The sequence below is a fragment of the Palaemon carinicauda genome, chromosome 4 (genome assembly GCF_036898095.1).
Source record: "Palaemon carinicauda isolate YSFRI2023 chromosome 4, ASM3689809v2, whole genome shotgun sequence".
In the NCBI taxonomy this organism is placed as follows: Eukaryota; Metazoa; Arthropoda; class Malacostraca; order Decapoda; family Palaemonidae; genus Palaemon; species Palaemon carinicauda.
This window is the reverse complement of record NC_090728.1, coordinates 65,087,132-65,104,631: the sequence shown is the minus strand read 5'-3', so window position 1 is coordinate 65,104,631 and position 17,500 is coordinate 65,087,132. Positions and strand designations below refer to the sequence as shown.

The 17,500-nt window shown below is 31.8% G+C and overlaps 2 protein-coding genes across 2 annotated transcripts in view; both read left to right on the top strand.

Moving 5' to 3' along the window:
• The window catches only part of LOC137639996 (uncharacterized), a 42,984-nt gene extending 27,783 nt beyond the window's left edge, over nt 1–15,201 (top strand). Inside the window, exons 10-14 of the mRNA XM_068372338.1 lie at nt 4,836–4,888; nt 7,478–7,652; nt 8,814–8,894; nt 10,958–11,081; nt 13,297–15,201. Of these exons, the coding sequence (XP_068228439.1) occupies nt 4,836–4,888; nt 7,478–7,652; nt 8,814–8,894; nt 10,958–11,081; nt 13,297–13,441 (578 nt within the window). The 3' untranslated portion in view covers nt 13,442–15,201. The remainder of the gene's footprint in view (nt 1–4,835; nt 4,889–7,477; nt 7,653–8,813; nt 8,895–10,957; nt 11,082–13,296) is intronic.
• A 1,346-nt stretch (nt 15,202–16,547) lies between these two features.
• Nucleotides 16,548–17,500, top strand: part of LOC137639107 (uncharacterized) — a 101,897-nt gene continuing 100,944 nt past the window's right edge. The window contains exon 1 of the mRNA XM_068371424.1: nt 16,548–16,686. The gene's annotated coding sequence lies outside the window, so the exon portion shown is untranslated. The remainder of the gene's footprint in view (nt 16,687–17,500) is intronic.

The window sequence follows — 17,500 nt, the reverse complement described above, 5'->3', positions numbered from 1 at the left end:
TATCTTTATAGAAATAAAAAAGATTAGAAGGAAATTCTCGACTACGGTTCTGGCAAAATTGGACAGGTGGAGTAGGCGTGGTCCAGAATTGCCAATAAATAAAGTAAACAACATACTTTATAATGAATACGTAAATAAGGATTTGTATCGTATATCAATAAAGAAATATATATAGTTTATAATTATAATTTTATCGTATTGCTGAAATGCTCATGAACAGATTATTTAATAAGATTCATCTTTTTTCAAAACCGAAAGGTTTGCAACGCCTATGTCTCCTTGGACAAGGACGTCAACATTACATTCTCTTATCTTTTTATAATAGGAAAATATTGAAAGAAATATCTGTCATTCCATGTCAAGTTAATATAAAAGTAGATAGTTTTTATATCTATGTATGAAGACAGTTCATATATAATGACTTTGACGAAAACATGTAATTATTCACAAACCCTTTAACTTAAAAGAACGACGAACAGACGACACAATATCATAAAGGATTTTTATGAGGATATTGATTATGGATAGACTACCAATGCCGTATTTCCTTTATCTATTTGTAAATAGTTTTTATATGACATAAGAGTTTAGTAAGTCTTGTATGTTAAGTCATTTTAAAAGATAGAATTTTTGAAGAAACGAACAGGAACCAACAAAATTTTAACCGTAGTTTTGATTATTAAAGATGTTGACGTTATTCTAAGCATGATTTAAGTAGAATCATACTTCAATTGGAGTTTTTCATTATGAAAAAGTATTTTAAGACTTACATCACTGTTTTATCTTTCTTAACATATCTAGGATTTCATAAGGTTGGCTTTCCTGAAGCGTAAGTCATCTCCTGTTTTGAACGTATAATAATTTTCTTTATACAATTGTCTATATGATGAGACTTATGTCTCATTATTTAAGATATGAATGGCGGATTGCCTTATTATCAAAATATTTTTATAAATCTATCAAAAACTGCGTAATACGAAAAACTATTGATATGTGAAAGAGTTAATGAAAGGAGATAGTCAATGAAGAAACTATTGTATATTCCTTCAACAGAACAATTAGAATAATTACCACGAAAAAATATGTCTCAGAATTATAACAATAAATTATTAGATTTTAAATGCCAAAGCTCAATTTTGAATTATTTTTAAGTTTGAAAGTTTAAAGGAAATTTTAAACCCCAGTTTTGGTGTAAATGATAAAGTTGGACTCTATGGCGAAGAGGTCCCAGGCTGACCAACAAAAACAGTAGATGGTTTATGTCATCATAAACAAACTATTTGTAATTATGAGCTAATATACAAACACAAAAACTCCTTTATTTAAGTTATATCAATTTCATCTTACAAGAGATAGTTTTCTATCACATATTCATTTGAGTTCATCTTATTTTAGGGCATAAGAAGTGGCAGCCCTTGTACTAAGTCGCCTATGTTTGTAAAGTCAGATTCTTTTGAATTTCATATTGACATATTTGTGGAATGATCTTCCTAATCGGGTGGTTGAATCAGTAGAACTTCAAAAGTTCAAAGTTGGAGCAAATGCTTTTTTGTTGACCAGCCGGACATGAGTCTTTTTATAGTTTATTTATCACATATTTGTTTTTAATGTTGTTAATAGTTTATATATGACATGTCTGTTTTGACTTTGTTACTTATTTTAGAATGATTTATTGTTAATTTGTTCTCTTCATTTATTTATTTCCTTATTTCCTTTTCTTACTGGGCTATTTTTCCCTGTTGGAGCCCTTGGGCTTATAGCATCTTGCTTTTCCAACTAGGGTTGTAGCTTGGATAATAATAATAATAATAATAATAATAATAATAATAATAATAATAATAATAATAATAATATTGGCTGCTTCAGTGAGAAATGTTTTATAATTTAATTCTTTGATATTTTTTTTTCAAGAGTTGTCCAACATTGAATACTACCTGACTAGCCTTTTGTTATTAACCTTATAAATTCGATATAATTTACTTCTCTTTGTATTCAAACCTCCTTGGCCATTGATAATCAATGGGACAATGAAAACGTTGTAATTGTAAACAATTGAATAGAATGTATGACTTCAAATGGTATTTATCCATCAATCCAACATATGAAATGAATATTGCTGTTTCTATTTCGTCAGTTTTTTTCTGTTCGTGTCTTCATTGCAATACCTCAGTTTCCTAGCCTTTTCTGTCCGTAATGTCATTGCAACTCCTCAGTTTGGCAGCTTTTTTTCTGTTCGTGACGTCATTGCAATACCTCAGTTTGGTAGCTTTTTTTTCTGTTCGTGACCTCATCGCAATACCTCAGTTTGTCAGCTTTTTTTTTTCTGTTTGTGACGCCATCACAATACCTCAGTTTGTTCAATACCTCAGTTTGGTAGTTTTTTTCTGTCCGTGACATCATCGCAATACCTCAGTTTGCTAGTTTTATTTCTGTCCGTGATGTCATCGCAATACCTCAGTTTGTCAACTTTTTTCCTGTTCGTGACGTCATCGCAATACCTCAGTTTGGTAGATAGACTTCAGTCTGGACTGCCAATCCAGGAAACCTCAAAAGACCCATAATATTAGAAAATATAATAATTCAAGACGTGCTTGCAGTGTCAACATCAGAATTTACTTCAAATATGGGTTTTTGGTCGTCATACAGGATCATAAAGTCCGTTTATTTATTCTTGTTAGTATATTATACCATATTTTGTTGGTGGTTGATATATATATATATATATATATATATATATATATATATATATATATATATATATATATATATATATATATATATATATATATATATATATACACACATGTTTTTTCAATAAGGCCCATGAAAGAAACACAGGAAATATAAATAAATCACTATATTTCGGCCAATAAACATTGGCTTTCTTCAGGATGTAAAGTAAAAATGAGGAATGCAGTGGAGGAATAGTTTACATCCTGAAGAGGGCCAATGTTTTATTGGCCGAAATATAGTGATTTGCTTATATATCCTGTGTTTCTTTTATGGGCCTTTTTGAAAAAACATGTTAAACTGTTTGATTACAGTTATAAGTAAGACATATATATATATATATATATATATATATATATATATATATATATATATATATATATATATATATATATATATATATATATATATATATATATATATATATAAGGTTTTATGTAGATGCCTGCAATCCAATTATCTTTTTTTTTTGTACTATTACCACTTTCAATGCCCTAAGGTTGTCGTTGTCTTCTAGATTCAGTGAATCTTGGCATTAGATTGCTATATCCTTCCCCAAGGAGATTCACAAACCTTTATAAGGGATCTTCTGTCTTAGAATGTAACATATTAGAACTAAACTGTATTGTGATTAGAAAAATTCTAGAGGTTTTCTAAAACCTAAATTATTGTCAGGAGCTGTAGCAAGGCCTTGGCTGTAGGCTATTATTATTATTATTATTATTATTATTATTATTATTATTATTATTATTGCTTGCTAACTCATAACCCTAGTTGGAAAAGCAAGATGCTATAACCCCACGGGCTCCCACAGGGAAAGTAGCCCAGTGAGGAAATGAAATTAGGAAATAGATAAGCTACAAGAGACGTTTTGAACAATTGAAATAAAATATTTCAAGAACAGTGACAACATTGAAATAAATCTTTCATATATAGACTACAAAAACTTCAAAATAACAAGTGGGAGAAAAATATATAGAGTAGTGTGTCCGAGTGTAGCCTCAAGCATTTTTGGAGAGATTCCACTTCTCAGAAAAAGTTGGCCCTGAATCACAATGAATCACAAACTAGAGATAATTTACTTCCTCTTTCTTTTATCCATAGAACTCGTTGCAAATAAAATTCATCAAATATTGGAAAATTTTCTTGAACAGGCCATTGTATGTTTATGCTTATTAGTTTGTGTTAATTATATTTTAAGTATATTTATACCTATTATATTGAGTTACTGATATTTTAAGTATATTTATACCTATTATTTTGAGTTACTGATATTTCTAGTATGGGTATGCCTGCTATTTTGAGTTACTGATATTTTGAGTATGTGAATGGCTATTATTTTGTATAACTGATATTTTGAGTATGTGTAAACCTATTATTTTGAGTTACTGATATTTCAAGTATATTTATACCTATTATTTTGAGTTACTAATATTTCTAGTATGTGAATGGCTATCATTTTGTGTAACTGATATTTCGAGTATGTGTATACCTACTATATCGAGTTACTGATATTTCGAGTTTATTTATACCTATTATTTTGAGTTACTGATATTTCGAGTATATTTATACCTATTATTTTGAGTTGCTGATATTTCTAGTATGTGTATGCCTGCTATTTTGAGTTACTGATATTTTGAGCATGTGTATGCCTGCTATTTTGAGTTACTGATATTTTGAGTATGTGTATGCCTGTTATTTTGAGTTACTGATATTTTGAGTATGTGTATGTCTAATATTTTGAGTTACTGATATTTTGTGTATGCCTTTACGTATTATTTAAAGTAACTGGTATCTTAAGTATGTGTATGCCTGCTATTTTTGAGTTACTGATATTTTGAGTATGAGTATATCTGTTATTTTGAGTTACTGATAATTCTAGTATGTTTATACGTATTATTTTGTATTACTAACATTTTGAGTTATCTTATTTATACATGTTCATGCTTATCATTTAGAGCTGCTGATATTCTGATATTATTTATACATGAGTCAATGAACTGAGATGGACTTTTAGAAAGTCTAGGAAAGGAAGTAAATAAAAAATAATCCAAATATTAGGTTAGATAATTGAGTTTTTATTCACCAATTAATTTCTTTTACAGAACTGGAAGAGGAAGCATATGAGGAGTTTTTAAACGCAACCACGGAATCACCGGTAATAACTGTTTTGTTTCCTTGTTGTTGTTGTTGTTGTTGTTGTTGTTGAAGATTACCTGACCCTTGTTTTTATTTTGCATTCGCTGTATCATGTTGACAATGTAATGGAATATAACATATCAAGTTTAAAAGCAAATTTATTAAGTGATGAGAAAGTTAGCAAATGGGTCAATGAAATATAACTTGGCAAGTTTAAAAGCAAATTCATTGGGTGATTAAAAGTTAGGAAATGGGTCAATGAAATATAACTTGGCAAGTTTAAAAGCAAATTTATTAAGTGTTAAAGTTAGCAAATGGGACATTGAAATATAACTTGGCAAGTTTAAAAGCAAATTTATTAAGTGATAAAGTTAGCATATGGGTCAATGAAATATAACTTGGCAAGTTTAAAAGCAAATTTATCGAGTGATAAAGTTAGCAAATGGGTCAATGAAATATAACTTAGCAAGTTTAAAAGCAAATTTATTTGGTGATTGAAAAGTTAGCAAATGGGTCAATGAAATATAACTTGGCAAGTTTAAAAGCAAATTTATTAAGTGATAAAGTTAGCAAATGGGTCAATGAAATATAACTTGGCAAGTTTAAAAGCAAATTTATTAATTGATAAAGCTAGCAAATGGGTCAATGAAATATAACTTGGCAAGTTTAAAAGCAAATTTATTAAGTGATAAGAAAGCTAGCAAATGGGTCAATGAAATATAACTTGGCAAGTTTAAAAGCAAATTTATTAAGTGATAAAGTTAGGAAATGGGTTAATGAAATATAACTTGGTAAGTTTAAAAGCAAATTTATTAAGTGATAAAGTTAGCAAATGGGTCAATGAAATATAACTTGGCAAGTTTAAAAGCAAATCTATTAAGTGATAAAGTTAGCAAGAGGGTCAATGAAATATAACTTGGCAAGTTTAAAAGCAAATTTATTAAGTGATAAAGTTAGCAAATGGGTCAATGAAATATAACTTGGTAAGTTTAAAAGCAAATTTATTAAGTGATAAAGTTAGGAAATGGGTCAATGAAATATAACTTGGCAAGTTTAAAAGCATATTTATTAAGTGATAAAGTTAGGAAATGGGTCAATGAAATATAACTTATCAAGTTTAAAAGCAAATTTATTAAGTGATAAAGTTAGCAAATGGGTCAATGAAATATAACTTGGCAAGTTTAAAAGCAAATTTATTAAGTGATAAAGTTAGCAAATGGGTCAATGAAATATAACTTGGCAAGTTTAAAGCAAATTTATTGGGTGATTAAAAAGTTAGCAAATGGGTCAATGAAATATAACTTGGCAAGTTTAAAAGCAAATTTATTAAGTGATAAAATTAGCAAATGGGTCAATGAAATATAACTTGGCAAGTTTAAAAGCAAATTTATTAAGTGATAAAGTTAGCAAATGGGTCAATGAAATATAACTTGGCAAGTTTAAAAGCAAATTTATTAAGTAATACTAAAGTTAGCAAATGGGTCTGCCATAACTGTTCCCCTTTAACTATAATCACTTTTCTATTCCTTTCTTTCCTCTGTGTTGACATCCAAAGTTAAGGCTATTCCATCTATCCTTATAAAGCTGTGATTTCGTATATAATTTCCTAAATTTGAAACCTATTTTATCAGACACTTTCGTTATATAAATAGTTAAGGATTTTATCAAATACACTTTCGTCATATAAATAGTTTAATATTTCATCAACTTTCGTCAAATAAATAGTTGAATATTTTATCAAATACACTTTCGTCATATAAATGGTTATAATATTTTATCAAAGACACTTTTGTCATATAAATAATTGAATATTTCATCAACTTTCGTCATATAAATAGTTAGATATCTTATCAAAGACACTTTCGTTATATAAATAGTTGAGTATTTTATCAAATAAACTTTGTCATATAAATAGTTGAATATTTTATCAACTTTCGTCATATAAATAGTTAAATATTTTATCAAAAACACTTTCCTCATATAAATAGTTGAATATTTTATCAACTTTCGTCATATAAATAGTTAAGTATTTTATCAAAGACATTCGTTTTATAAATAATTAAGTATTTTATCAAAGACTTGCATCATTTAAATGGTTAAATATTTTATCAACTTTCGTCATATAAATAGTTAATTATTTTATCAAATAAGCTTTCATCATATAAATAGTTGAATAGGCCTATTTTATCAAAGACACTTTTGTCATATAAATAGTTGAATATTTTATCAACTATCGTCATATAAATAGTTGAATATTTTATTAACTTTCGTCATATAATTAGTTAAATGTCTTATCAAACACACTTTCATCATATAAATAGTTGAATATTTTATCAAATACACTTTTGTCATTTAAATGGTTAAATATTTTACCAACTTTCGTCATATAAATAGTTAATTATTTTATCAAACACACTTTCATCATATAAATAGTTGAATATTTTATCAAATACACTTTTGTCATTTAAATAGTTACATATTTTATCAACTTTCGTCATATAAATAGTTACATATCTTATCAAACACACTTTCGTCATATAAATAGTTGAATATTTTATCAAATACACTTTCGTCATTTAAATAGCTAATTATCTTATCCTTTGATCAGACGGAAGACGATACACTCGCCGACCTTCTTCTTGGCGACGAAATGGAAGAAGACCAACCCGAGGGCGGTAGTGACGCAGAAGGCGCTGACGAGGACGTCCCCCATCATCGTCGTGGGCGTAAGCATCGCAGGCAAAAGCAGAGGAAAGCAAAGAAGATGAAGAATAAAGAAAAAAGTTTGTAGATTTTTGAACTTTGTTTTGATGGGCGTTTATTTATTTTGATTTTATTTGTTTGTGATTAGCATAACTAAAAAACTCTTTGACCGAATCTCATAAAATTTGGAAGGATGATTGGCCATGATCCAAGGACAATTTAATTAGATTTTAGAAGTGTTTTGGTCAAAGGTCAAGGCCAAGGTCACAAAAAGGTCAAAAAACGTCTTTTTTTCCCCATTCAAGGCCATTTTTCATTTGATTTGCATGAAACTAGTGCCAAGATGTGAATAATTCAATTGCCTATCTTGTGATATACATCTTGATATCAGTATTAAATAATAATGCTAATTTTGTTTTCCAAATTGAAATTGTACGTGTCAAAGAAGATTAAATGTTAATTTAATATCTTTTATATAAACGATACTGTAAAAATGTTTTTTGAAGTAATACCATATAGGATTTACTATCTCTTATATAAATAGTACTTGCTTTAAAATGTTTATAAGTCAATTCCATATAATATTTTCCTCTTGCATTCCTCCTTTGAAATAATAATGCAAAAAATCTTTGTGTATTTTGTATTATTTGCAGGATAATATTTTCTTCTTGCATCCCTCCTTTGAAATAATAATGCAAAATCTTTGTGTTTTTTGTATTATTTGCAGGATAATATTTTCTTCTTGCATCCCTCCTTTGAAATAATAATGCAAAATCTTTGTGTTTTTGTATTATTTGCAGGATAATATTTTCTTCTTGCATCCCTCCTTTGAAATAATAACGCAAAATCTTTGTGTATTTCGTATTATTTGCAGGATAATATTTTCTTCTTGCATCCCTCCTTTGAAATAATAATGCAAAATCTTTGTGTTTTTTGTATTATTTGCAGGATAATATTTTCTTCTTGCATCCCTCCTTTGAAATAATAATGCAAAATCTTTGTGTTTTTGTATTATTTGCAGGATAATATTTTCTTCTTGCATCCCTCCTTTGAAATAATAACGCAAAATCTTTGTGTATTTCGTATTATTTGCAGGATAATATTTTCTTCTTGCATCCCTCCTTTGAAATAATAATGCAAAATCTTTGTGTTTTCGTATTATTTGCAGGATAATATTTTCTTCTTGCATCCCTCCTTTGAAATAATAATGCAAAATCTTTGTGTTTTTGTATTATTTGCAGGAAAAGGCGCAAAATTCTGCTGCAAGCATGGAATCAAGCATAAGAAGTGGCAGCTGAATAGTAACTCAACTGAAGAGAGAGGTGAGACAAAGATCAAAACATCTTTGTTTTGATTTCTGTTCGTCTGGGGATAGGTCCTTTAGTGAGGCAGATTTGCACCGACTCGCAGCGGTACTCTTTTAGCTCGGAAAAGTTTCCTGATCGCTGATTGGTTATAGGTCCAACCAATCAGCGATCAGGAAACTTTTCCGAGTTAAAAGGGTACTCCTGTGAGTCAGTGCAAAGGCACCTCATTAAAAAAAAAAATTGAGAGTAGGTGGCCTCAGCAGCAAGATGTACTGTTAGCTCGGAAAAGTTTCCTGCTATCTGATTGGTTATAATTATCTCGTCCAACCAATCAGCGATCAGGAAACTTTTCCGAGCTAAAAGGGCACCCCTGTGAGTCCGTGAAAAGGCGCCTCATTAAAAAAAAAATTGAGTGTAGGTGGCCTCAGCAGCAAGATGTACTGTTGGTGTTTGTTTTAACTTAACAATAGTTTTGTCTGAGTCAATTGTTTTTATTTGATTCTCATCCATACTCAGACCAGCTTCCTGTTTGTGTTCATTCATTGTAAAACACAAACGTTTAGAGAGGCTCAGACCAGCGTTTGTGCTCATTCTTTGTTATCTAGTCTTGGGTAGTGCCATAGCCTCTGCACCATGATCTTCCACTGTCTTGGGTTAGAGAGCTCTTGCTTGAGCGTACAGTAGGACACGCTATTCTATTTCCTTATTTCCTTTTCTCACTGGTCTATTTTACCTGTTGGACCCATTAGGCTTATAGCATCTTGCTTTTCCAACTAGGGTTGTAGTTTAGCAAGTAATAATGATGATGATTATAATCCATAAACGTTCAGAGAGACTCAGACCATCTTATGTGCTCTTTCACTGTAAAACTAAAACGTTCAGAGAGACTCAGACCATCTTATGTGATCATTCCTTGTAATACACAAACGTTCAGAGAGACTCAGACCAGCTTATGTGCTAATTCATTGTAATACACAAACGTTCAGAGAGACTCAGACCATTTTATGTGCTCATTCCTTGTAATACACAAACGTTGAAAGAGACTCAGACCATCTTATGTGCTCATTCATTGTAATACACAAACGTTCAGAGAGACTCAGACCATTTTATGTGCTCATTCATTGTTATACACAAACGTTCAGAGAGACTCAGACCATTTTATGTGCTCATTCATTGTAATACACAAACGTTCAGAGGGACTCAGACAAGCTTATGTGCTCATTCATTGTAATACACAAACGTTCAGAGGGACTCAGACCTGCTTATGTGCTCATTCATTGTAATACACAAACGTTCAGAGAGACTCAGACCATTTTATGTGCTCATTCATTGTAATACACAAACGTTCAGAGAGACTCAGACCATTTTATGCGCTCATTCATTGTAATACATAAACGTTCAGCGAGACTCAGACCATTTTATGTGCTCATTCCTTGTAAAACACAAACGTTCAGAGAGACTCAGACCTTTTTATGTGCTCATTCATTGTAATACACAAACGTTCAGAGACTCAGACCATTTTATGTGCTCATTCTTGTAATAAACAAACGTTCAGAGAGGCTCAGACCATTTTATGTGCTCATTCATTATAGTATACAAACGTTCATAGGGCCTCAGACCATTTTATGTGCTGATTCATTGTAATACACAAACGTTCAGAGAGACTCAGACCATTTTATGTGCTCATTCATTGTAATACACAAACGTTCAGAGACTCAGACCATTTTATGTGCTCATTCTTGTAATAAACAAACGTTCAGAGAGACTCAAACCATTTTATGTGCTCATTGTAATACACAAACGTTCAGAGACTCAGACCATTTTATGTGCTCATTGTAATACACAAACGTTCAGAGACTCAGACCATTTTATGTGCCCATTCATTATAATACACAAAGGTCCAAGCAGACAGATTTTAATAATCGACCTTATTAATTAAATGGGATATTCAGTAGATAAATTCCATTAGTATTTTGAGTTTTTTCATTGTTGTTTATTTTTCATGACTGTTTCATAAATAAATATCAGATTATAAATATATGATTCAGCTTTTAATGCTCATAATTTCTTCATTGCAGATATCCGATGTGATACTGTCAATGATATTTTTATGACCTATGCCTTGCATCAATTTGGGGTAGATAATGCACATTGCTCTTCAAGATACGAAACGTGCTGCTCCAAGTTTACCAGTGAATTGTGGTACGTATGTAAATCTCTTTTTTTAATATATATATATATATATATATATATATATATATATATATATATATATATATATATATATATATATATATATTTCAAATAAGCCATATATATTAATACATTAAAGTCTGGATTCTCTTAACGACCTCGGGATCAGAGCCCCAGGCGGAACCGCCCAAAGACTATAATATCGGACCGGCGGGGATTTGAACCCTCGTCCAGGATATCTGTATGCCAGTGACCATGCCATACAGATATATCTGTATGCCAGTGACCATACCATACAGATATATCTGTATGCCAGTGACCAAACCATACAGATATATCTGTATGCCAGTGACCATACCATACAGATATCCTGGACGAGGGTTCAAATCCCCGCCGGTCCGATATTATAGTCTTTGGGCGGTTCCGCCTGGGGCTCTGATCCCGAGATCGTTAAGAGAATCCAGACTTTAATGTATTAATATATATGGCTTATTTAAAATATGAAAGAAACACGTTTAAATGTGCAAAAATTTATCATATATATATATATATATATATATATATATATATATATATATATATATATATATATATATATATATATATATATATATATATACAGTATATATATATCGATATATATATGTGTATATATACATATGTATTCTACAGTATATATCATTAAGCTGTTAAAATAACTCCATATGAATGTAGCTGTTAAAAAAAACCATAATTTTAATCTGAACTTCTCCGTAAAAACATACTGTTCTCAGCCGTATTTCAGTAAAATACAGGCGACCGTAATTTCTCTATACTTTATTAATATCTTTTACGGGTTGATGACCGTAATATCACTCCTTTACGTCAATATATCCGTTTTTAAAACGGTAAAAATACTGGAATAAAAGTTGCCAGGCATTTGCCGTTTATTTAATGCAAATCTCTTTCCATCATTTTTTTTCTTCTTTCTTTATAAAAAAAAAATAATGCGTCGTTTACGGAATCGTCGAGGGATTGTTAGGAAAGGGAGGTATGAAGGAGAGCAGGGTTGCGTTAGGATGCCTGGTAAAAAATCTGTTTAATCTGCATAATATATCTCTTAAGACTCTTAAAAAAATTTGACAATTTATCCTAATTATTTTGCGTTGACATTCACGAATATCTTTCAGGGAGAACATGAAAGCCTACTCCTTTATGTCAATATATCCGTTTTTAAAACGTTAAAAATACTGGAATAAAAGTTACCAGGCATTTACTGTTTTTTTAATGCAAATGTTTACGTGTAGAGCGATGTTATTTTCCATTTTCGCAACGAGCAACGTTGATATTCACGAATATCTTTCATGGAGAACATGAAAGCCTACTCCTTTATGTCAATATATCCGTTTTTAAAACGGTAAAAATACTGGAATAAAAGTTACCAGGCATTTACTGTATTTTAATGCAAATTTTTACGTGTAGAGCGATGTTATTTTCCATTTTCGCAACGAGAAACGTTGACATTCACGAATATCTTTCAGGGAGAGCATGAAAGCCTACTCCTTTATGTCAATATATCCGTTTTTAAAACGGTAAAAACACTGGTATAAGAGTTGCCAGGCATTTACCGTTATTTTAATGCAAATTTTTATGTGTAGAGCGATGTTATTTTCCTTTTTCGCAACGAGAAACGTTGACATTCACGAATATCTTTCAGGGAGAACATGAAAGCCTACTCCTTTATGTCAATATATCCGTTTTTAAAACGTTAAAAATACTGGAATAAAAGTTGCCAGGCATATACCGTTTTTGTAATGCAAATGTTTACGTGTAGAGCGATGTTATTTTCCATTTTCGCAACGAGAAACGTTGACATTCATGAATATCTTTCAGGGAGAGCATGAAAGCCTACTCCTTTATGTCAATATATCCGTTTTTAAAACGGTAAAAATACTGGAATAAAAGTTACCAGGCATTTACCGTTATTTTAATGCAAATGTTTATGTGTAGAGCGATGTTATTATCCATTTTCGCAACGAGAAACGTTGACATTCACGAATATCTTTCAGGGAGATCATGAAAGCCTACTCCTTTATGTCAATATATCAGCTTTTAAAACGGTAAAAATACTGGAATAAAAGTTACCAGGCATTTACCGTTTTTTTAATGCAAATGTTTATGTGTAGAGCGATGTTATTTTCCATTTTCGCAAAGAGAAACGTTGACATTCACGAATATCTTTCAGGGAGAACATGAAAGCCAAAAAGGCTGCCAGAAAAGCCAAGAGGAAGCAGCAGAGGAAGGCAACTCGACAGCAGCGACGCCAGAACAGACGCAATCGGTCTTCCACGACTCCAGCAACGTCCTCAGATCCAGATTTCATTGAATAAGGGTTGATCTCAGTAAACAAATCGATGTTCCTCTTCTTTTTATTTTGTAGGAAAGCTGGATTTCTTTCTCGTGGATTGTATATAATGGCTTCTTTCTATCTGATGTTTCTATTTCGAAAGTTAGTTTTTGAGATTTTGCTGGAATTATTTTTAGCTGTTAAAATGGTATCTTTTTCTTCTTTGGTGTCTAGTTAAGGATTGACAGTTGTTTTGTACAGGTGATGTTTCGATTTCGAAAGTTAGTTTTTGAGATTTTGCTGGAATTATGTTTAGCAGTTAAAAATTATCTTTTTCTTCTTTGGTATCCAGTTAACAAGTAAAATTATAATAACAGCTAATTTTTATGTACGTGAGTGATGTTTCTATTTCCAAAGTTAGTTTAAGATTCAGCTGGAATATGTTTAGCTGTTAAAATAGTATTCCTTATTTTCTTTGGTATCCAGTTAATGAGTAAAATTATAATAACAGACAATTGTTATTCACAAAAGTGATATTTCTAATTCGAAAGTTAGTTTGAGATTCGGCTGGAATTATGTTTAGCAGTTAAAAATTATCTTTTTTAGTAAAATGGTATCTTTTTCTTCCTAGGTATCCAGTTAAAGAGTAAAATTATATTAAAAGACAATTCTTATGTACAAGTGATGTTACTATCTCGAAAGTAAGTTTGAGATTCTGATGGAATTATGTACGATACTGCATATATTTTATTCTTTTTCGAATATTATGTACTACCGGAGAAATTTCAAGCATTAGGAAATTGTATCACAGAATTCCAACAATCTACGAACAGTGTTTCAGTCTTGCGCAATTGATATCTAGAACCTTTCAGTACATCTAAGTTTATCTTCTTTTGGTCCATCCTGTGTTCAATATGATAGTAAATGTCAGATTTCTCTCTCTCTCTCTCTCTCTCTCTCTCTCTCTCTCTCTCTCTCTCTCTCTCTCTCTCTCTCTCTCTCTCGAGTGTTTAAAACCCCCACATAAAGTGTGCTATCTCTCTCTCTCTCTCTCTCTCTCTCTCTCTCTCTCTCTCTCTCTCTCTCTCTCTCTCTCTCTCTCTCTCGAGTGTTTAAAACCACCACATAAAGTGTGCTATCTCTCTCTCTCTCTCTCTCTCTCTCTCTCTCTCTCTCTCTCTCTCTCTCTCTCTCATGTGTTCAATGATAAGATAGTAAATGTCAGATGCTCTCTCTCTCTCTCTCTCTCTCTCTCTCTCTCTCTCTCTCTCTCTCTCTCTCTCTCTCTCTCTCTCTCTCGAGTGTTTAAAACCCCCACATAAAGTGTGCTATCTCTCTCTCTCTCTCTCTCTCTCTCTCTCTCTCTCTCTCTCTCTCTCTCTCCTGTGTTCAATAATAACATAGTAAATGTCAGATGCTCTCTCTCTCTCTCTCTCTCTCTCTCTCTCTCTCTCTCTCTCTCTCTCTCTCTCTCTCTCTCTCTCTCCTGTGTTCAATGTAATGATAGTATATGTCAGATGCTCTCTCTCTCTCTCTCTCTCTCTCTCTCTCTCTCTCTCTCTCTAGGGTTGAAAACCCCCGTAGAAAATGTGCTCTCTCTCTCTCTCTCTCTCTCTCTCTCTCTCTCTCTCTCTCTCTCTCTCTCTCTCTCTCTCCAGGGTTAAAAAACCCCGTAGGAAATGTGGTCTGTCTCTCTGTCCAGGGTTTAAAATCCCCACGGAAAATACTCTCTCTCTCTCTCTCTCTCTCTCTCTCTCTCTCTCTCTCTCCCTCTCTCTCTCTCTCTCTCTCTCTCTCTACAAATCAACCTTACAATAGAATACACAACTCTCCCTTAGCCCATGTTCCTCCCTCTACTGTGTGAATGTTACTAAATACTTTAGCGAGTGATAATTATCTACTTCAACCTTAGTAGAATTAAAAAGTGTGTAATCTACAAAATAATGTAGTTATGATGGAACACCTTTTTTCAATTAAAGCGTAAGTGACTGGTGTTATATAAATACAGTTTTCGCATTTTCTACTTTTTTATACAGCAAAGAATCATAGGTTTTTCTCCACGCCATTCGGCCCAAGAAATCGTTTTAGCAACATTCAAAATAAGGAAAAGTTCCATTAATTAGAAAAGGGAATTGTTAGGGAAAAGTTCCATTTTTTAGAGAAAAGGACGGCTGGTAGTGAAAATACAGCTGATAGTGAAAGTACAGCTGATAGCTTCATGTGTACACATTCATCTGTTTCTACACATTCATTCCTGATAGCTTCATGTGTACACATTCATCTGTTTCTACACATTCATTTCTCGTGTACTTCCTTGTCCGTGGCGTGAAGGAAAATTTGAAAGTAAGTGATGCTAATAAATAAAATTGAAGAAATTGAAAATTGTTTCCATCAGTCCTTTCTTTGGTTTTTTAATGATATATATATATATATATATATATATATATATATATATATATATATATGTATATATATATATATATATATATATATATATATACATATATATATACATTAATTCTCTTGTAGTTTATTTATGTTGTTTATTTTCTTATTTCCTTTCCTCACTGGGCTATATTTTCCCTGTTGGAGCCCTTTGGCGTATAGCGTTCTCCTCCTCCAACTACGGTTGTAGCTTAGCTAATAATAATAATAATAATAATAATAATAATAATAATAATAATAATAATAATAATAATTAGATATACATATCCTCTTTATAATTTAGGTTATAGAGTCCATTTGATGGATGCTTTTACAGTTTGGAGGTAAACTAAAACCTACAATTGTGTGTTCGTATGTCTATGTTTACGCTTCATTGGAAAGGAAAGCTGGACTATAACAGGACAACAACATCAGCAGAACTGGAAAAGATCCACTCTAAGAGGAATCAAAGGCTGCCTGGAATGGAGACCCTGTGCAGTTTTCAAAATTGATATTCAAGATTGATTTTAAAAGCCTTTCAGTGTGAACTTTGGTTGGTTGGTTTTAGACTGGACCCTCTTACAGGGGCCCACGGGCTCTTGTACGAAAGCAGCCCGTAAGTAGGATAAGCTTGTGAAAGAGTCAGGTCATATCAAAACACGAAGGACGGGCAGCATGACGACCGAAGCCGGAGTCGGAACTTAAGTCCAGGAGGCCATAAAGCAGACAAGGCCTCCCCAAACCCGGTTCCTCTTTGGTCGTAGGGAAATTGATTTGTTCTTATTTAAAACCGAAACGGAATTCCGAATGTGTGTGAAGTGAGTGGAGTGATATGGCCCCGGAGGAGTAACTAATGTGTTTGGAGTAAGTATTGAAGATCTTGTTGTTTTCTGGAGCCGCCTTGGATTGCTTTCGTCTTTAAAGTCATTTATCAAGTAATTTCTTTATGAATTTCTAAATATCTTAATTTCGTCACAAATTTATATATATACTAGTGTACGAGACCCGTCAAAAATGATGGCTAAATATTTAGATATGTACACAGACACCATGTACCTCTCGGGGTAACTCCCTCTCACGAGGGTATGACTAATCCCTATCCCACTTACCCGAGGGACGGCGAAAGACCGAGTAGTTGTACGTCTGATAATGCCGCTGAGCGTGATCGGAAAGATATATATGGATATATATATATATATATATATATGTCTATAGATAAATAGATAGATAAATAGATAGATAGATAGATAGAAAATGTTTATATAATAATCTATATAGCCAGCGGGAAGACCGAGTAGTTGTACGTCTGATAATGCCGCTGAGCTTGACCGGATATATGCATATATATATGTATATATATATATATATATATATATATATATATATATATATATATATATATATATATGGATAGATAGATAGATAGATAGATAGATAATCTATTTATATAATTCATATAGCCAGACACTTGCCCTTTATTACAGAGGAGCTGTATCTGTGTGTGTGTGCATTGCTGTAGATAAGTGTCATTAGATATCCTGTATTTCTTGAGATATAGTGATTACTTTGTATCCTGAACTCCCTTGGGAAATAACGCTTATGCAATCCCTGTATATATATTTAAGATACGAGAATTCCCTGGATTGTTTATAGAAGTTTAAACATATTTGTTGACTGA